The sequence below is a fragment of the Calidris pugnax genome, unplaced genomic scaffold, assembly GCF_001431845.1.
Source record: "Calidris pugnax isolate Ruff unplaced genomic scaffold, ASM143184v1 scaffold38, whole genome shotgun sequence".
In the NCBI taxonomy this organism is placed as follows: Eukaryota; Metazoa; Chordata; class Aves; order Charadriiformes; family Scolopacidae; genus Calidris; species Calidris pugnax.
The window spans coordinates 11,324,863-11,341,373 of record NW_015090995.1 but is presented as its reverse complement, the minus strand read 5'-3'; the positions used below and the strand labels follow the sequence as shown (position 1 = coordinate 11,341,373).

At 45.2% G+C, this 16,511-nt stretch overlaps 1 protein-coding gene across 2 annotated transcripts in view; it reads right to left on the bottom strand.

Annotated features, from left to right (window-relative positions):
- Window positions 1-3,034: 3,034 nt before the first annotated feature.
- Window positions 3,035-16,511, bottom strand: part of GAB3 (GRB2 associated binding protein 3) — a 69,097-nt gene continuing 55,620 nt past the window's right edge. Inside the window, exons 4-10 of one of the 2 annotated variants that reach the window (XM_014955311.1) lie at window positions 15,843-16,321; window positions 13,252-13,307; window positions 11,867-12,122; window positions 10,631-10,712; window positions 8,883-8,985; window positions 7,515-7,628; window positions 3,035-6,524 (exon numbers count right to left, since the gene is read on the bottom strand). In XM_014955311.1, the coding sequence (XP_014810797.1) occupies window positions 6,408-6,524; window positions 7,515-7,628; window positions 8,883-8,985; window positions 10,631-10,712; window positions 11,867-12,122; window positions 13,252-13,307; window positions 15,843-16,321 (1,207 nt within the window). In that variant the 3' untranslated portion in view covers window positions 3,035-6,407. The remainder of the gene's footprint in view (window positions 6,525-7,514; window positions 7,629-8,882; window positions 8,986-10,630; window positions 10,713-11,866; window positions 12,123-13,251; window positions 13,308-15,842; window positions 16,322-16,511) is intronic. The other variant, XM_014955312.1, reaches the window with a different exon arrangement.

Here is a 16,511-nt window from a genome sequence, read left to right as displayed (position 1 = left end):
GATTAGAGGGACTAACCTCTACCAAGTGCTTACACAGTCATACTTTTTGCTGTCAGTTTTTTTTCCCCTTACTATCTAATCACCAAAGCACTTGCACAGAGGCGTGAGAAGCATGAGAGCTTCCTGAATTTTGCACAACCTCATACTGCTTCATTTCATCACTGTTTACTTGCAGAACCCAGTTTCTTGATCACAAGCTCAGAGAGTGTTGGTTCCCATGGGCCGGGCTATCCCTGCCTGCAGGGATGCTGTGGGACCCTCCACCTGGGACCACAGCCACCTCTGTTACCCCATAGAGGGGACATGCCCGGCCATTGTGGGAGGGGTGGTGGTGGCTTTGTCGGGGCTTGCTTCCCCCTCCAAGAGGCTGGGAGCTGGTGCAGGGGAGGGAGGTCGCTTTTCTGGAGAGAACGCCCTGCCAGAAGAGCTGTTCCCATCTCGGCTGGAGAGAGGACACGGGAGCAGCCTGTGAACCGGCAGTCAGACTTTATCTGACCTTTTTATTTATCCGACCTGCCCTGCCTGTAAGACTGAACACAAAATGTCACGCAGTTCCCTTGTATCCAGCCTGCAGGCATAGGCTTATCTAAACTACACGTGTCTGTGCTTCTCCAGTCCTGCAGCCAAGTTTCCATCAATGGCTCTCTAAGTGCTACAAGTCCCTCGACTCACCGCAGCGGGTATCCAGCCAGGATGACAAAGCACACGGATCCAAAAGTGACACTTGCCTGGAGCAGTAAACAAACTATTTCCCAAACTACCTTGCTCGTTAGTGGCTAGGCTGGCCCAGCTCTGCTCCCGTGAACTGCCTCGTTTCATCTTCAAAATCCCAAGACGGGCATGGTGAAAGGATCCCACGTCCCCAGCTCACCGCATGTGGAAATTACATTAACAGCAACTGCGCTCCCCAGCACAGAGCAATTAAAGGATCAGGTTAAATAACAACTAGTCTTTGTATCCAAGCCCAGAGCATATGCTGAACAAATTTGTGCTCGTGGTCTACGTCTTTGCTCAGTAAGCACGGCCCCTTCCTGCCCCTGGGCTGGGGGGCTGCAACTTCCCCAGGCCCCAGGAGGAGAGAGACACCAGCCCAGGTCACAGCCTCACCGTTCTTTGTTTCTCAGGTCATCCGCCAATAATCTTCCTGATACACAGGTGTATGAAATTTGTTTGCAAATTTGCCTGAATTCGCCTCCAAATAATTTAGATGAACAAGACACAGCCTAATAAAGAGATGTAAAAGATGAAAAAAGCATTAAATGAAAAACACGAGTTTTCCCCATGAGCACCTTCACTTATCAAAAGAATTAAAGATCACAGCTACATTTTATATTAATTTATTAGAAAAAAGATACACAGTTTAATGTGCAAATATATACAACAAACATTACAATGAAACATCAGGAAGGTGAGCCCCTTCCCTCTATCAATGACTTACTCCTTCGTAACAGAGATGACTGTTTAATGCTTCCCCACAGATTTACAAATACAAAAAATGTATAATGCTTCATTAGCACAAGACAAAAGTTTATTTTTATTTGAACAAAAAATATTCTGGCTTTGACATGGCAAAAGTCTGCTATTTTGGTGGCTTTTAAATTTTTTTTTAAACCTGAGCAAGTTTTGCGGAACAGGGGATCAAAGGAAAGGCATTGCCCTGTGCTTCATTCTCATCACAGCATCTGATGGTCTTTGAATTACTAAGCCACTGAATCACTTCAAGTGAATGCAACTCCAAAATCTACATCTATGATGTAATTAGTAACATGGAAGAGAGCAGGCACTACCACTGACAGAAGTGAGCTGGTTGAAAACACCTGCCTCAAGTTAAATGGCTGTTGACGTTTCTCAGGTAAAGTGTTCCTATCCACCAGTAAGGAATTTAATGCTGCCTCCTGTAAAAAAGGAATTACAAATGGAAAATATAGTTTCATCCATAAAGAAAACAAGTCTCGGATCCTGCTATGTCTTGCTCAAATGTGTCATCATTGAAAGACTGCAGAATAAGGTCATATTAAACCCGAACTGAGCAAAGACCTGGGGAATGCGTGGAACTCCGGTAAGGACTGAAATCCTGCTCATTCCAGGACAGAAGTTCAGATCAGACTGATTTATTTATGATTCTTTAGGTTCTATTTCAAGCAGGTGCTTGATGCAGGCCATTTTTGTGTTCAGTGGCCACAGACAAATTGACTAGAAGAGATCCATCTCATCTCTGATCTCCTTCCCATGCCCGGGCGCCAGCAGTGGGGAGAATCCAGCCGATCATCCAAACAGTAACCACAGGATTGAAATCATTTAGCTCGTTTGTTTTCCACACCATCCTGCAACTGAACTTCACCTGGCAACTCCACAGAGTGACATTTTCAAACAAAAACTATTTTTCTCATTTAGCGCTGCTCTCCATTTGAAACGAGAAAGCCCAGCGGTGCTGGAGAAGGCACTACAAGTCCTGAGCAATGCCCATTCCCTCAGGAGACAAGAGTTTCCTAAGGGACCACTGGCCGTCTCTTAGGAGGCTCTGCCTCATTTAGGTGCAGAGCTGCTCTCTGTATCAGCTCTCATGATTCTTTTTTAAGAAATACGTACAAATAACAACATACCAGACCACAGCAGAAAGAAGACACTACCAGGTGTGTTTCTGGCTGATCCCAGAGACGGGGCTACATTTTCGGACCTGACACTCTCAAAAGCTGACTCACTTTTCATGTGCTTTCACAGGTTTTCTTTCCTCTTTTGGCCAGGGGACCAGTATTTAAAAACAGACTTCATTAATGAGTGCCTCCTTTTTGCTCTGTACCACCCCTCCTCTCCCACCAGCAGGCTCTACAGGTTAGCAGCATAACAGCCTATAGGTATGTCCTATACCTATCCTATATCTACACCTGCAGTCCTGTACCAAACAGGGGCTGTTGTGGCTCCCTTCACAACAAAATCCTCAATAATGGGGTGGCCACAGCAGATTTGGCCTTTGCCAGCCTCCCACCAGCAGTCTCTACAGGTTAGCAGCATAACAGCCTATAGGTATGTCCTATACCTATCCTATATCTACACCTGCAGTCCTGTACCAAACAGGGGCTGTTGTGGCTCCCTTCACAACAAAATCCTCAATAATGGGGTGGCCACAGCAGATTTGGCCTTTGCCAGCCTCCCACCAGCAGTCTCTACAGGTTAGCAGCATAACAGCCCATAGGTATGTCCTATACCTATCCTATATCTACACCTGCAGTCCTGTACCAAACAGGGGCTGTTGTGGCTCCCTTCACAACAAAATCCTCAATAATGGGGTGGCCACAGCAGATTTGGCCTTTGCCAGCCTCCCACCAGCAGTCTCTACAGGTTAGCAGCATAACAGCCCATAGGTATGTCCTATACCTATCCTATATCTACACCTGCAGTCCTGTACCAAACAGGGGCTGTTGTGGCTCCCTTCACAACAAAATCCTCAATAATGGGGTGGCCACAGCAGATTTGGCCTTTGCCAGCCTCCCACCATCCTCCTCCTCTTTACCCTCTTGGGAATATAATGGAATTTGACTTAAAAAGAAAAAAAAAAAAGCCCTGGGGGAGGACTGCTCTGCTTTTAAAACATTTTTAAAATTCTTTTTTAATTGCGCCTCTTTTGTGTATTGGACTAACACAAGAATGCATGTCACAGACCCTGGAGCAGCAGAAAAAAGCAGACCTTAAATGAAAAATCTGAATAAATCCCTAAACTTAGCTTTTAGTTTAAAAGTGAAAGTTAGAAACCAGTGAGCAGCGTTTGATCAAGATAACAGAGTGGTGGGGGCAGGTTCGGAAGTTGAAAAGGGGCCATTCTGATCTAAGGTCCTTGCCAAGATACATGGTTATGTCCTTTTAGGGGAAAAAAACTACCAAAAGACCTCCTTCTTCTCTAAACTTCTGAACGATCCGTTAGCCAGGTTTATCAAAGTTTAAATATTTTTACAGTAAACTAGAATAACAAGTGAGCCAGTTGTCTCCAATAACTTGGTGTTTTTCCACTTCAGAAGAATTTCTGACAGCATGAAAAGGAACACTCCAGTCAGATGTGAGCTGTTCTGTATGCCACTGCAGTCCGCATAGGAGGCTGCCACGCCATCACCCCGCGGTCTGGGGTCTGCAGCAGCAGAGCATAATTTTACCTGCCCTTTGCGGATGCTTTCTGTCCCCTACTGGTCTCAACTGGTCTTTTAATTCTTTCAGTCCTGCAGCGTACACCAAAAGCTTTCAGTGACATGTATTATTTGTACACCTTGCAAGCAAGGCAGTTATTCTGAGCAGAAAGGCGAAGGTCCCTGTAAGCGTGGCCCTTCCTGGCGTCCCTCTCTGCAGCACCCCCGGGGAGGTGCCGGGCTCCTCCGCCTCTCCCCAAACCCACTTCCCCTGCAGCAACACCACACCCAGTGCACGGCTGCTCACAGCCTTCCTCAACCCCTTTTAGGACAGAACTGGGTTTCAGCAAACTGAATTTCACACCAGACAGACAAGATTTATACAGAAAAGTCCGAATTCTTTTCCAAACTTTTATGAACGTTAACCTTCATTTAGAGGGGGCTGGGGGGCAGAGTATGAGGAAACAGCTGGTAGCTATCTGCGCTGTAAACCCCATTTTCCCAAGCAGCTCTAGTCCAGGACACTTTTATACCTGCAGGCCTGGGCGCCCAGTTTGCCCCGGAGTCAATTAAGGAGCGGGTGAACCTCGTTGTTCTCACAGGGTAAGCTACCAAGAGCCTAGTCACCAGAGATCCCCGGTTTTGTATTTGCTCCAAAGAAGCAGTGAGGCTTGCAAGCACTTCAGCTCTCTTGAGGTAGGAGAAAAATGGCGTTTCTGTGAGCTATGCTGCCTCTCCCAGCAGGATGAGTGACTCGGCCGTGTCCCAGTTTCCTGGAGGGCCCAAAAGGCTGAAGCAGAATGGGTGCATGGAGGACAGCAAGTAGGAGCCTTCAAGGAAAGCTTCTGCAGTGACATTTCTACAGCCTCTGTTTGGTAAATCAGCGCTTTTGGGATGTCAGATTACAGTAATACAAGGCGGTAGCAACAGGCACGTGAAGGGAGGCCAGTGACTTGGCACTGTCAAAGAGGAAATCTTTCGTAAGGGTCCTGGCTGCCTGGATCAGACCTCCTATGGCTACTCGGACATGCCTGCACCAGTGAAGCCTGGAAGACCAAATCCAGTGTGGGTCACCCAGCAGCACTGCATACTTCCATGATTCCAGTGGCTGTGTGCCACCTTAAAATAAAGATTGCAGCCAAGCTTTTAAAGTTAAATATGTTATAAACTATACACATATGCGATCCTGAGATAGTGCCTGTAGCAAGTCCCAAGGTAGATAAGCTTCCTGAACCCAGAGGTCCTCACGCCGCGTAAGCGCATTGTTGTTTTATTCTGGCAGGCCTGCTAGCCTCTCTCCAGCACACTGCACTTCCTAATTCTCTTTTTTTTGGGGGGTGGGTCTAGTGAAACAATCAGTCTGACGACTGCTACCAGCAATTCCAATGGCATTTCTTCTGCAGTTCAGATGAAAGCATTCTTGATCCTTTGCCAGTTCTCCCAAGACTTGCAGAAACAGGCTCACAGCTTCCCTTTCTATTTTTTGGCCAGCCAAGAGCTGTGTGCCTGCAGCCTCCTGCTAGAGGAGCAGCTGTGCTGTGCTGTGCCGAAGACACTCCTCAAGATAGGGGAGAAAACATCAGTAGGAATCAGACAGAAAGGCGACAAATATAAGCCACAACGGAGAGAAGGAGCTTAATACGATGACTGTCATCTAGAGGGTCAAAGACCATGTCCCATCAGTAGGTATATAGTCCTGTTTTGAGTTTCTGACAGCATCAGCTCAGAGTCAGACCTTTTAAACCTGGGGGAAAAATATTTTCCAAAATTCTCTTTGCTTAAGCACTATATATTCAAAGTTCTTTTTATTGGTTCAGTATTTTAGCCCTTAGTTGATTAGTCACCAATACCTGTCAGGTGCCCGCTGCCATAAAAGCACTCTGAGCACCCGCAGTATTTGTAGGAATATCAAAAAATAGCTTTAGCAACTAGGAATTATGCAACAGAGGGAGAAGGCAGGACTAACTAGATTAATGCAACATGTAGTGGATTTTGTTAACATTAAGTGTATGACTCGTTGCAGAATCATGCCAGAAAATGGTACCATGTAGCTTACTGATAAGGGAAGTCAAAAGGGTAATGCATTACTTCAATCATCAGTGAACCACTCACTCATTCAACATACTATTTCCAGCTGATATCAAAGGTTTGCATCAAAAATGCTGTTCCTCTACAGACCGTGAGCATCTTGCAACTCTCTCAGCCTTTGAACTCTACTGTGATAGCTGCTTCATTAACATTGTGGTTCCAGTGCAAAAAAACCCCATCCTCCAGATCCTAAATCTTCTTCCTTTAGACTTTTGATTGCCTCTCATCTGTCCATTCCTGCTTAGTGTTCTGTAAAGCTTGGGTCTTCTGTTCATCTACCTGGACATAGTCCACTCTCTGCTCCTCAGAGAGAAAAGGTTTCTGTGGGAAAGAAAGGAAAAAATCAACGTATTAATTTTAGGCTTGATTTTCTGTTTTCCCTTCCCCTTGTTCCTTGATTGCTTCACTTCACCTTGAAGCTCACAGTGACATCAGCTGACAAAAGCATTGCTTTACAGCCTGCTTTAGCTATAATTATCCATCTGTCACCCTGTCACTCAGCCCAGCACAGCGAGCAAGGGAAACGTGCTGTTCTGGCTATTTCCATGCAGATAATCATTCTCTTCTCATCCAAGTGATCCTGCTGCAGGGATAACCTAACTGCATTTTAACTACAGGGTGGGGGCGGCGGGGGGATTAAATAAGAAAGCTTAGGAGTCTTGAGTCTTTTGTCTCCAGGAGTATTACCTGATGGGGAAAATGATACACAGGACAAAATGGCACAAACCAACAACAGTTCATTGCTTTGCAGTGGTACCTACCCATCACCTGGCAGGTTATAAGCTCTTTGGAACAAGGAATGTATTTTATCAGCATTGCTAAGGAAATTGAAATGCTTTTGGTGATGCAAGAATAAAGATGTGCATTTTGCCATGTTACAAGAGATGGTACAGTTCTACCCCATGAATTGATCATGGGCTGTAAACTTGTTACTGCAAAGAGATTTGGGGGAAAACTAGAAGGAAAGGCTTTTTGGAGACTTGATGAAAATGGAAGAGCATGCAGAGATCCTGCAAGCACCAACAAGCTTGCTCACAAACCCTCACAGCTGCACATCCCAGCATGGACTTCTGCCCTCTGCCGAGCTCGTGTTAACGGCATCCCTATGAGTCACGCTAAGGACACCTTGTCATCACCCTAATAGGGCTTTTATTATATTAATCTTGAGCCTGCCACAAATGCAGTCAGCTGGAAACACGACTGGCTTCATCGTGATAGTTAGGGCACCTAGCAGAGTGTGACTCTTGGTCTTGTTTTTCTCCCAGCAGACAAAAAGACAGGAGGCCATAAGGTTTTTCATATGACTCATACCTTCTGTACAGGGGATGGGGAAGCAGAATTAAAATCCAATGCTAAGTAATCAAGGTTAGATTTCCTTGTCCATGGAAAAGCACCACTGTATGGAGATGTTGCCTGTCTGTGTTCCTGTCGGAAAAGAAGAGAAACTTTTAATGCTCTTAAACATGATCCTGAAAAGAAGCAGGACTACAACTGGGAGGTGGGAGACTCGTCTGGCAGAATGTGAGTGAGGAGGGTCAGCACCCACATAGCTTTCTACGCCAAGGGTGCCTTTTGGTGACTAACCACAGGATAACACTGATTAACTGCGAGATGGTATAAAAAAACCCCCAACTGTGAGAGCCTTATTCTCCTGGTAATTACAGCAAAACAAGAAAACCAGGGTGATTTTCATTTAATGCTACCAGGACGGACTTGTGCCCAGCTTCTCAACCCAAGCCCTTGGGAGGCCCAGATTTGCAGAGGTGCCCTCTTAACCAGCATCGTTCTATGAATTTGAAGAAATGGTTATACTTCTGTTCAAATCTAGCAACTGAACATTAATCTCAGGAAAATCCCAGATGACCACAAATGTATGGAAGGTTTTATTTGACTGGAAAAATCAAATAGGGCATAGTTACAACCAGAACTGCTCTCCTGAGCAGATTTTGATGTAGTAAAGGTGTGGGTTAAAATTTGAGACTATGGTTCATGGAGACCACAGTCAGTTTTGCCATATATTTTTATAGCTACTGCTGTTGGGCTTTGGCTGTGGAGCCAAATCTGTAGACATTGGCTAGATCAAGGGATTTGAGATCCATTTCCACCTAAAATTCAAAGGAAACTGAGATTCTGGTCTTTTGCAAGATATGGCTAAAGAGTGAATGAAGAAAAGGAAGCCACAAAGCCAGATGTTCTTTCATGGGATGGGAAGTGGGGTTAGTGCCACCAGCCAAAGCAGAAGCAATAAGAGACTTTAATGGGAGTTCTGTTTCTGCACAATATTTGGTGTGTTTCTTTAGGAAGTGCACTAACGGCTTTCTGTCATTTCCTAGGAGATTCTGCAGGGCACACTTTTAAAAGGTGAAAAGATTTAATTTTCCTTTGCCTTAATGAGTTCTCATGTAAATATGGCTGATCCCTGTGATCTCTTGGAACTGCTCAGCAACATTCGTGGGTGAACAGCTGAGTTCTGCAGAGCAGAAGAAGGGCTTCCCTTATCTCTCCGTAAATTGGTCCCAGTGTCTTTGGTTTAAAACCGTTTCATCATTTTTTTAAAAAAACAGAAGGCAAAGGACAAACCTCCTCAACATTTTTTCTTAGAAAACAAACTTCTGCATTTTCCATCAATGTGACAGAGCAGAATAAAGCAAAGGATGGCTGTGTGAAAATGAAGATTACCATATGAATGTAACTTTCTTCCTCTTCTCCGGAAACTGAATTGGCAAATATTCTTGCTGAATTAATACCGTCTCTTTCTGGTGAGATAAAGCTCATTCGATTGCTATGAAGGAAAACACAGGAGAGGTTAAGGAAGCATCTTACAGATGCTCTGAAATGAAGCCAAAGCCTGACACAGTCCATATGGTGAATAAACTCACAGTAACGCTGCAGCCTTTATGGAAAGGATGTCCAAAACCACTCCTCAGTTCTAGAAAAAAGTGTGCTGTATTACTAGGAGTGGTTTTGTTGATTTTTTTTTTTCTGGGATTTATGAAAGTTTGCCGTCTCTGGCATGACAGAAAGCATAAAACATTGGAGCAATTCTCCAGAAAGGGGCACAGAGACATCATTCCTCCAGATAATATGTGCTGATGGGGCAGTTACTTAGTTGTGCGGGTATCCACATTTTGGAGATCAATGTGAATTAATCAGCTACTGAAGGTGCATGCAGAGGAATTTGTCTGACTTTGAACACAGAGTATGTGCTATGGAGATGGCTGCGACTCAGCCCTTGTACAAGAAAATCTCTTCCACTAAGATAACTTTCAGAGGTGTATCATGAGTAAATTATTGCAGGCTAGCACAATGGGGTTAGTTATTAGGAGATCAGATGGCCACTTTGTGCAGTACGAACAGTACAATTCCTTTTGCTTTATTAGTTCCGGGCATACTTATTTTTTTATTTTGTTAATGCAAAACATACAAACTCCCTCTGAACTCATTATCCTCAGGACTCTGCACTGTGTCAGCACTAATTAACCACTGTGCTCTGGCAGGGATGCTTGGAAGGCGGGCTACTAGGTTTCCCCAACAGGCAGCACTGATGGGCTTGGTCAGCTTTGGATTGTATGGCTGGGAGAGGGGTCTGCAACTGAGAAAGTGCTTGTCTTGCACCCCTTTTGCCCTCCAAATGACCATCTGAGGCAGAGGAGTGGAAATGTCCTGTCTGGCACTCATGCTAGCAAAAAAACACATTTTCTGGAGTGCCCGGGGTACGCAGAGGGGGTTGATGGGAATTCCTGGCTTTTGCATGCACACTTCAGCACAGCTGGCTCTGCTGTCAGCCTTTCCCCATAGTGCCAAGATCTCCCCAGCCAGCAGGCTGCAGTCTGTCCTTGCTCACATGTTCCCTGAAGATGAGTCTTTCAATGCCCATGGAACCCAGCAGTATCATCTGTTCATAGTTCCTGGGCTTTGTTTTTACCCCACAACTAATTTCCAGTGACGCGAGGTCATACTAGCAGACCAAGCCTGAATTGCTGTGTGGCAGTGCAGAAGTCTACACCCAGACTGCAAGTCAGGTAGATCTTATCTTATCTGGTTATCCTTTGCTATATTAATTTTCAGGAACAAAAATGGCCCTATCACTTTGAAAAAATAAATAAATTAAGGTACGCAAAGCTTTTAGCCATTGCAGCAGGCACACCAAAATGCAGACAAGATCCAGTCTTTTCAAAAAGAACCCTTAAAAGAGACTGAGTATCACTGTGTGATACTGAATGCACTGGAACTGCCTGTCATGAAAGGGAGCCTTGCTTTTTAGAGACAGCAAAAGCCTGGGGGATGCTGGAAGGAGACCTGGGGAATTTTTGTTCGTGGACTTTGCCAGGAAACAGTTTCTTGTGGGATGTGATAAGTTATTTTTAACTCCATTCCACAATGTTAATACTTAAAAGATTGGAACGGCAGGTTTCTTGTTGACTTACTAAGGCACAGTCCACATCCTGGTCACGGCAGCATGCTCCCGGATTGTGGAAAGGTTCCTCAAGTCCAGAGGAGGTGGCCGTGCTGCAAGTAGATACAAAAGGTACTAAATTTCCAATAGCAGAGCTAATGAAAAGTACAAACTGTTTAGAAAAATGCAGTCTTATATCGACAGTAAGAAACTAACAGAGTATTTTACAAAACATAACTGATATAACCAATATAATAAGAAATAAGTATCATATGACCACTTCAATCAGCACTGGAAAGCAAGACCCTCATTTATCCTAAAATAACAGAATAAATACAATGGGGATAAGTAGAGTAAATGCCCCAAAAGATCCATGTGCTTGCCTCAAATCTGTTCTGCATGTGCTGCCTTCAAGAGGTGAGGCCAGTTCAGCCTACAGGTCAAAACAGGTTTTGGGTTCTCTTCTAAACAAAAAGGTCCTACACGTGGAGATCAAGATCATTCTTCTCACCAGTTAACGTACATTTTTCACTGTTCTCAAAACCGTCTATGAAAGGTCCTAAGCTTGCTTTGCTTCCTGGCAATGGTCTATATTTCTGTCCCCAGTTCACAGTAGCATTTCCTGAACCAGTGTCTGAGAAGCTCTGGCTCTGCAGCCCAAAGAGCTTTAATGTAGGCTAGATTTAGGCAACTTCTCCACTGCAAAGCTGAATTTTGTCCCCAGTATATCCTCTGGAAATGCAACCCAGATTTTGGAGATGCCATGGAAAACAAGAGTGGACAATTACCATCAGTAAAAGTATCTGCAGGAAATTCCTAATTAAACCAAGACAGCTGCGCCTACCCAACAGAGGTTCAACCAAAAACCCACACACTGAGATGAGTATTTGAACGTTTGGATGTCTTGTTCCTGGAAGGTCAGGGAGCTGGTGACACAGCAGTACATGTCCTTCAGAACTGCAGGATTTAGTCTGCTCTCTCTCCAAGGGTACGTCCCTTTGGTCATTTGCAGTCAGAGTGGAGCTGAAGCCATGCACCATGCTAATGCAGTCACCTGGTCTTTAACCACAAAAGCAGGTATGGATGCTCTTCCTCTGCAGACACATCCTGTGTTACAGTACTACTAGCCACTTACACAGCAATTCAATCCCTCTTCTAGAGCAGGATGCACTGTAAAATGGACCAAGGACACTATCAAAGGAGATCACCCGTGTCCCCGCTATCAGGACCCCCCTGGCTGCCAATTGCACTTTAGGTCTGAGCTTACATTTCCTACGAGGCTTGAGGTCTCGGTTCACCGGAGGGGGCTCCAGGTCCGAGGGGAGCTCGGGTAACGGGCTGGTGAGTTTTTCAGTGCTGATGACAGGGAAGGTAAAGGTGGCTGAGCTGGGGCTCATGGGGATGTAGCCGTCGGGTGAACAGTCGGCGCCAGGCGCAGAGGGAGAAGTGCTGGGGCGCATGGGCACGTAGCTGTCCTCCGTGCTGTCCGACGCAGTCGAGTAGAGCGGGGAGAACCGACAGGGCTTCAGGAACAAAGGAGGAAAAGAGAGAGAAACAGGCTGATAAATGAATAGCTAACCTCCTGTAAGCCAGGAGGTACTGTGAGCTGGCAATGGATCTGAGCCAAGCCCCTGGCCAGCAGAGTCCCGACGTGACCTTTCTGAGAGGCACAAGCTGGAAAGACACAAGACAAACGCGTGAGTTCAGATGTATGCTCCAGCTCTGGAGAAGCTCTTTTCTAAGTTTCACAAGTCACTGCTGGGAACTAGGACCAAACTTATTGGTGACTTAAGTAGGTTAAATCCTCCAACTTCAGCGAGGCTGCACTTGCCTCTCCCAGCAGTAATTCTGACCTATAAAGGAAGGAGGCTTCTTCATACAAAAAAACAGCTGAAAGGAGAACATCTGATGAACTAGATTTTTGCAAATGTGGAAACTGAGACAGCAGACACACAGACCTACATGTTCCTTCTGTTAGCTGAGAATTAACACTAGAAATTCATTTTATGCTGGTTAGTGCTGGCTGAGTGGTGAGACAGACTGATTACAAACCTTACAAGCTTTCAAAGTGGAGAAAAATATAAGTTGCCCATCACCAGAGCTTACATACAAGCCACAAAGGATCTCCCACACAGAAGTCAATATCCAGTGCCAGGCAGAAGACTGGCTAAGTGACGTGTGATGGTGCTCCATAAAACCATGTCTGTCAAAGGTTCAGTCAGGAAGCTTTGGACTGACAGAGCCCTGAATCACAGGTGCTTTGAGAGCAGAGACTTTCCTGTGTCCTAAAGAGGAGATATCCCTTAGGATCATGAAGTGATAGGCTTCTTTTTACCCTTTTTCAAGAGATAAGCAGTTTCCTCAGGTGCTCTTGGTCAACAGTTTAATTCTAGAGGCTACTAGTATCCTTTTTCACAAGAAACCTGTCCTCATCTGCCTTAAAAACGGGGTGCTCAGTATTGTGGCCTCCCTCTCCCTCCTTTGTCAAAGGCTTCCTGTGGCCGCGAAGAAGCAGCACAGAAGTTGCCCAAAACCAAGGGCTTCTTCCATTTTTTTATTTTTCTGCTGAACACGAGATGAATGATTGAATATCAGGATATCTGAAGTTTGTTGTGTGCCAGTGTTTTAAATTTATGCAAGCACAGTACTTACCAAATTCAAGCTAAGCCTCTTATCCCGACTTCTTAAGGAACTGCCTTCCATGTCTGCTGCAAGGAAAAAAAGTGATTAAAAATGTGATAAGGCAGTGCAACCTTCGGAGATGATTCTGGAGTTAAGCATATGGCTCTAAAATAATTAGAGCTTTATAAAGATTCTGTAACTCCTAGTATTTATTCTAAATGAGAAAATCCAATGACACTTAAGACCAGAACCAACTCAGTAGTATTTCAAGAGCGATTACATCTATTTTAAGTATGATGAAATAAAGGCACATTCCATGTATAATCCAGGTCTATTATGCTTCCTATAACACAAGCAGCTGGGGATAAAGGCTGGTGTAGTGAGCAAACAAGCAAGCAAAAATTTAAACCCAGCTCCTGCTCTAGTGCCACTCTATTTTCTCATCTGTCAAACTGGAGAAATTATATGAAAAGAAACTGTAGGGAATATTAATTCATTATTGTTTGGAAAGTTATTTATTTAGGAGCCTCATATGTAAGGTGCCAGGGAAACACATGTTATTGTACAGAGGGTACATGAGGGAATTTAATGGTAGGAAAGAAATTATCCTATTTGTCACCCAAAAATGCTGATGTGGTGCAAGTGGCTCAAACTGATGGAGTACAAACAGCCAGAGAAAAGGTCACCAGTCACAGTATCCCCTTGTGCAGGCTGGCCTCTGTTATTTTTGAACCAAAAGGCAAAATCCCTGAAATCCATCATTCAGCGCATAGAAGATCAGCAGTGAGAGATGCTTACAACTACTATCCTTTTCTGGGAAATTATTTTCTGTGCGGAAAATGGTTTTCCGTGGGAATGCCTTAAAACCCTGAAACTATGTTAATCTCATCCCTGCTCTTGTGGAGATGTCAACACTGCACTGCAACTGGGGGTCTTTGTGGTGGTACCAGCATAAAGGGCAGAAGTGCTAAACAAGAACAAAGCAATACTGTTAGTGCATAAATATAATCAGATAGACACAGTCACTGTCCTGGGACAGCTACATTTATGTATTATTTTGGCAGAAAGACATTCAGGCACAACACTCCAGCAGATGCCAGGATACAGGTGCCTTATACATGTACAGCTTGTTCCCGTTCATGGCACGGCAACCAGCATACGCTGCCTTTGCACTGGGTGAACCACATCTGTTCAGCTTTTACAGGTTGCCAAGGGCAAAAAATGAAGTAAATAACTCGAGTGGGCTCATTCTGGGAGCTAGTGAGGAGTAGCTGCTTTCTCCCTGTTTCTTTTTCCAATTTTTCTTGTTAAATGCATTTTAATTCAGAGTTTAACCTTTCAAATAGTTTCAGCTGCACTTAGGGTAAGAAAAAATAGCAGCACTTATTAATTCATTGCTGCCCCCTGTCAGGCAGAGATAACCTTGCAGCACGGTAGCAGAACATGACATTTGGCCACTTAATCCTCTTAAAAACATTTTGGCATAAATTGGGTTGGAGGAACATTAACTGTCTCAAGCGTTCTGGCGGCATTAGAGCCGCAGAAGTGCAGAAGCAAGAGCAGCACCTTTCAGGGAGCAACCAAATGTAACTGATAATGAAAAATACCAATTCCACTGATGGGTGTTTCTTCAGAAACCTTCCAAGAATTGTTTGTACACTGATAAACAGGCTGGGCAGAGGTCTCCTTGCTTTAGCTTCTGAGTTTTAAGAGCAAGATCTGACAGCCCCAAACCCCGGTTGGTCATTCAAACTACAGGAACATCTAAAGGATGTTTGTCCTTAAAAACCTACATTTTCTTCCTTATCAAAAATGACACATCACTGCAAAATAATTTATGATTTCCAGGCAGGTATTCCAGCTACCTTCCTATGTTCTGTGGCTCCACAAAATAAAACTTTCTCATACTGTGTGTGCTGTTTTTTGGCACCTTGATATTCAGGGTTGACTGTTATTTTTGTTTGCAATGACGGTGTTTCCAGAACAAGTGGAAAAGTCACCTCAGTCAGAGCAGGACTTGCTTTGCAGCAGGTTTTCAGGCTACCCTGACTGAAGTGCAAGGACAAAGTGGGATTTGCTCAAGGACACACAGAGTCCCTGGTTCAACTGGGATTACATCCCATCCCCAGTGTCTCCCTGGCTTCCCGTTCTTTACTCTAAGCTGCAAAAAGACATGCTGCTGTTATGGAAAAGACTGGATGTAGCAAAGCAGCACAGCTACAGAGGGTTTTTCCCATGTGCAAGCCTACATTTTGACTTGCATTAATTTTGAGATTCAGTGGCTGGCTTTTTGTTTTTCTACTGCTTTCTTTTTGTAAGAGGGAGGGAGCACGGAAAACTAGCAAGTCATGAGGCACCCTGAAGAGATCACATCCAAATTGCTGCCCATGTGTATGCAGCGAGGGGCTTTTACAGGGCAGGAGCTGAATGTGAGGGACAGGTCTGAATTCTGCTCGCTAATTAATTTGAAACAAGAATTTTGCGTTGCTTTGGGCAGTGTATGATTTTGCAGGGGGGGGGGACAGAGAGGCAAAGTTGGAGATGAGGACCCACTCTGCACTTGTGGGCAGTTCTATTGCTCACACTGGTCCTGCATCGCTGGCTCTTGGAAATGCACTCACCTTTCCAGTTCCTCATGTTGTCTAAGCTGGACAAGGAGATCCTCCTGGGCACCAGAGCGACCTGAGCCCGGCAGATCCCTGTGTGCCCATTCTGGAGAGTCCCGCCGCCCACCTCATCCCCTTTCCTGTCTGCGAAGTGGGTTGGCTTGGGCGGCCGTGGCGGGGGCGTGTTGGACAGGATGTCCAGCTGGGTTACACCATAGGGCAGTGAGTTTTGGCTCTTGTCCATCTGAAAGGTTGGTGTCAGTGGTGTCCCCAGCAACGGAGAAGAGGAGGAAAAGTCACTGGGTGGCCCGCTAATGTCTATGTTCCTGGACACAGTGCTGGAATTTGCCAACGGAGTCCCATCCTGGTGCACAGTGCCAGCGCTGGATGGCTGTACAAGGTACAAGGAGGGCTGGGATTGCAAGGAGTCAACAAAAACATCATCCGATGAGGTTTGCTCCAGAGATCTGTCCGAATTTGACCAGCTGTCACACCTGCACAGAGACAGAGGTCAAACTTGTGCTTTCCTTTTCTCCTGGTTGCAACTGAGCAAGTGCACAGGAAAAAACTGCAACCCCACGGTTTGGGACAGAATCCATCCCTTCCCTATGGCTGTGGAAGGTCCCCGCTGAGCTGGGCTGGGGCACTTTGTGGAGGACCTTGGCCAACAGCAGGCAGAAAGGG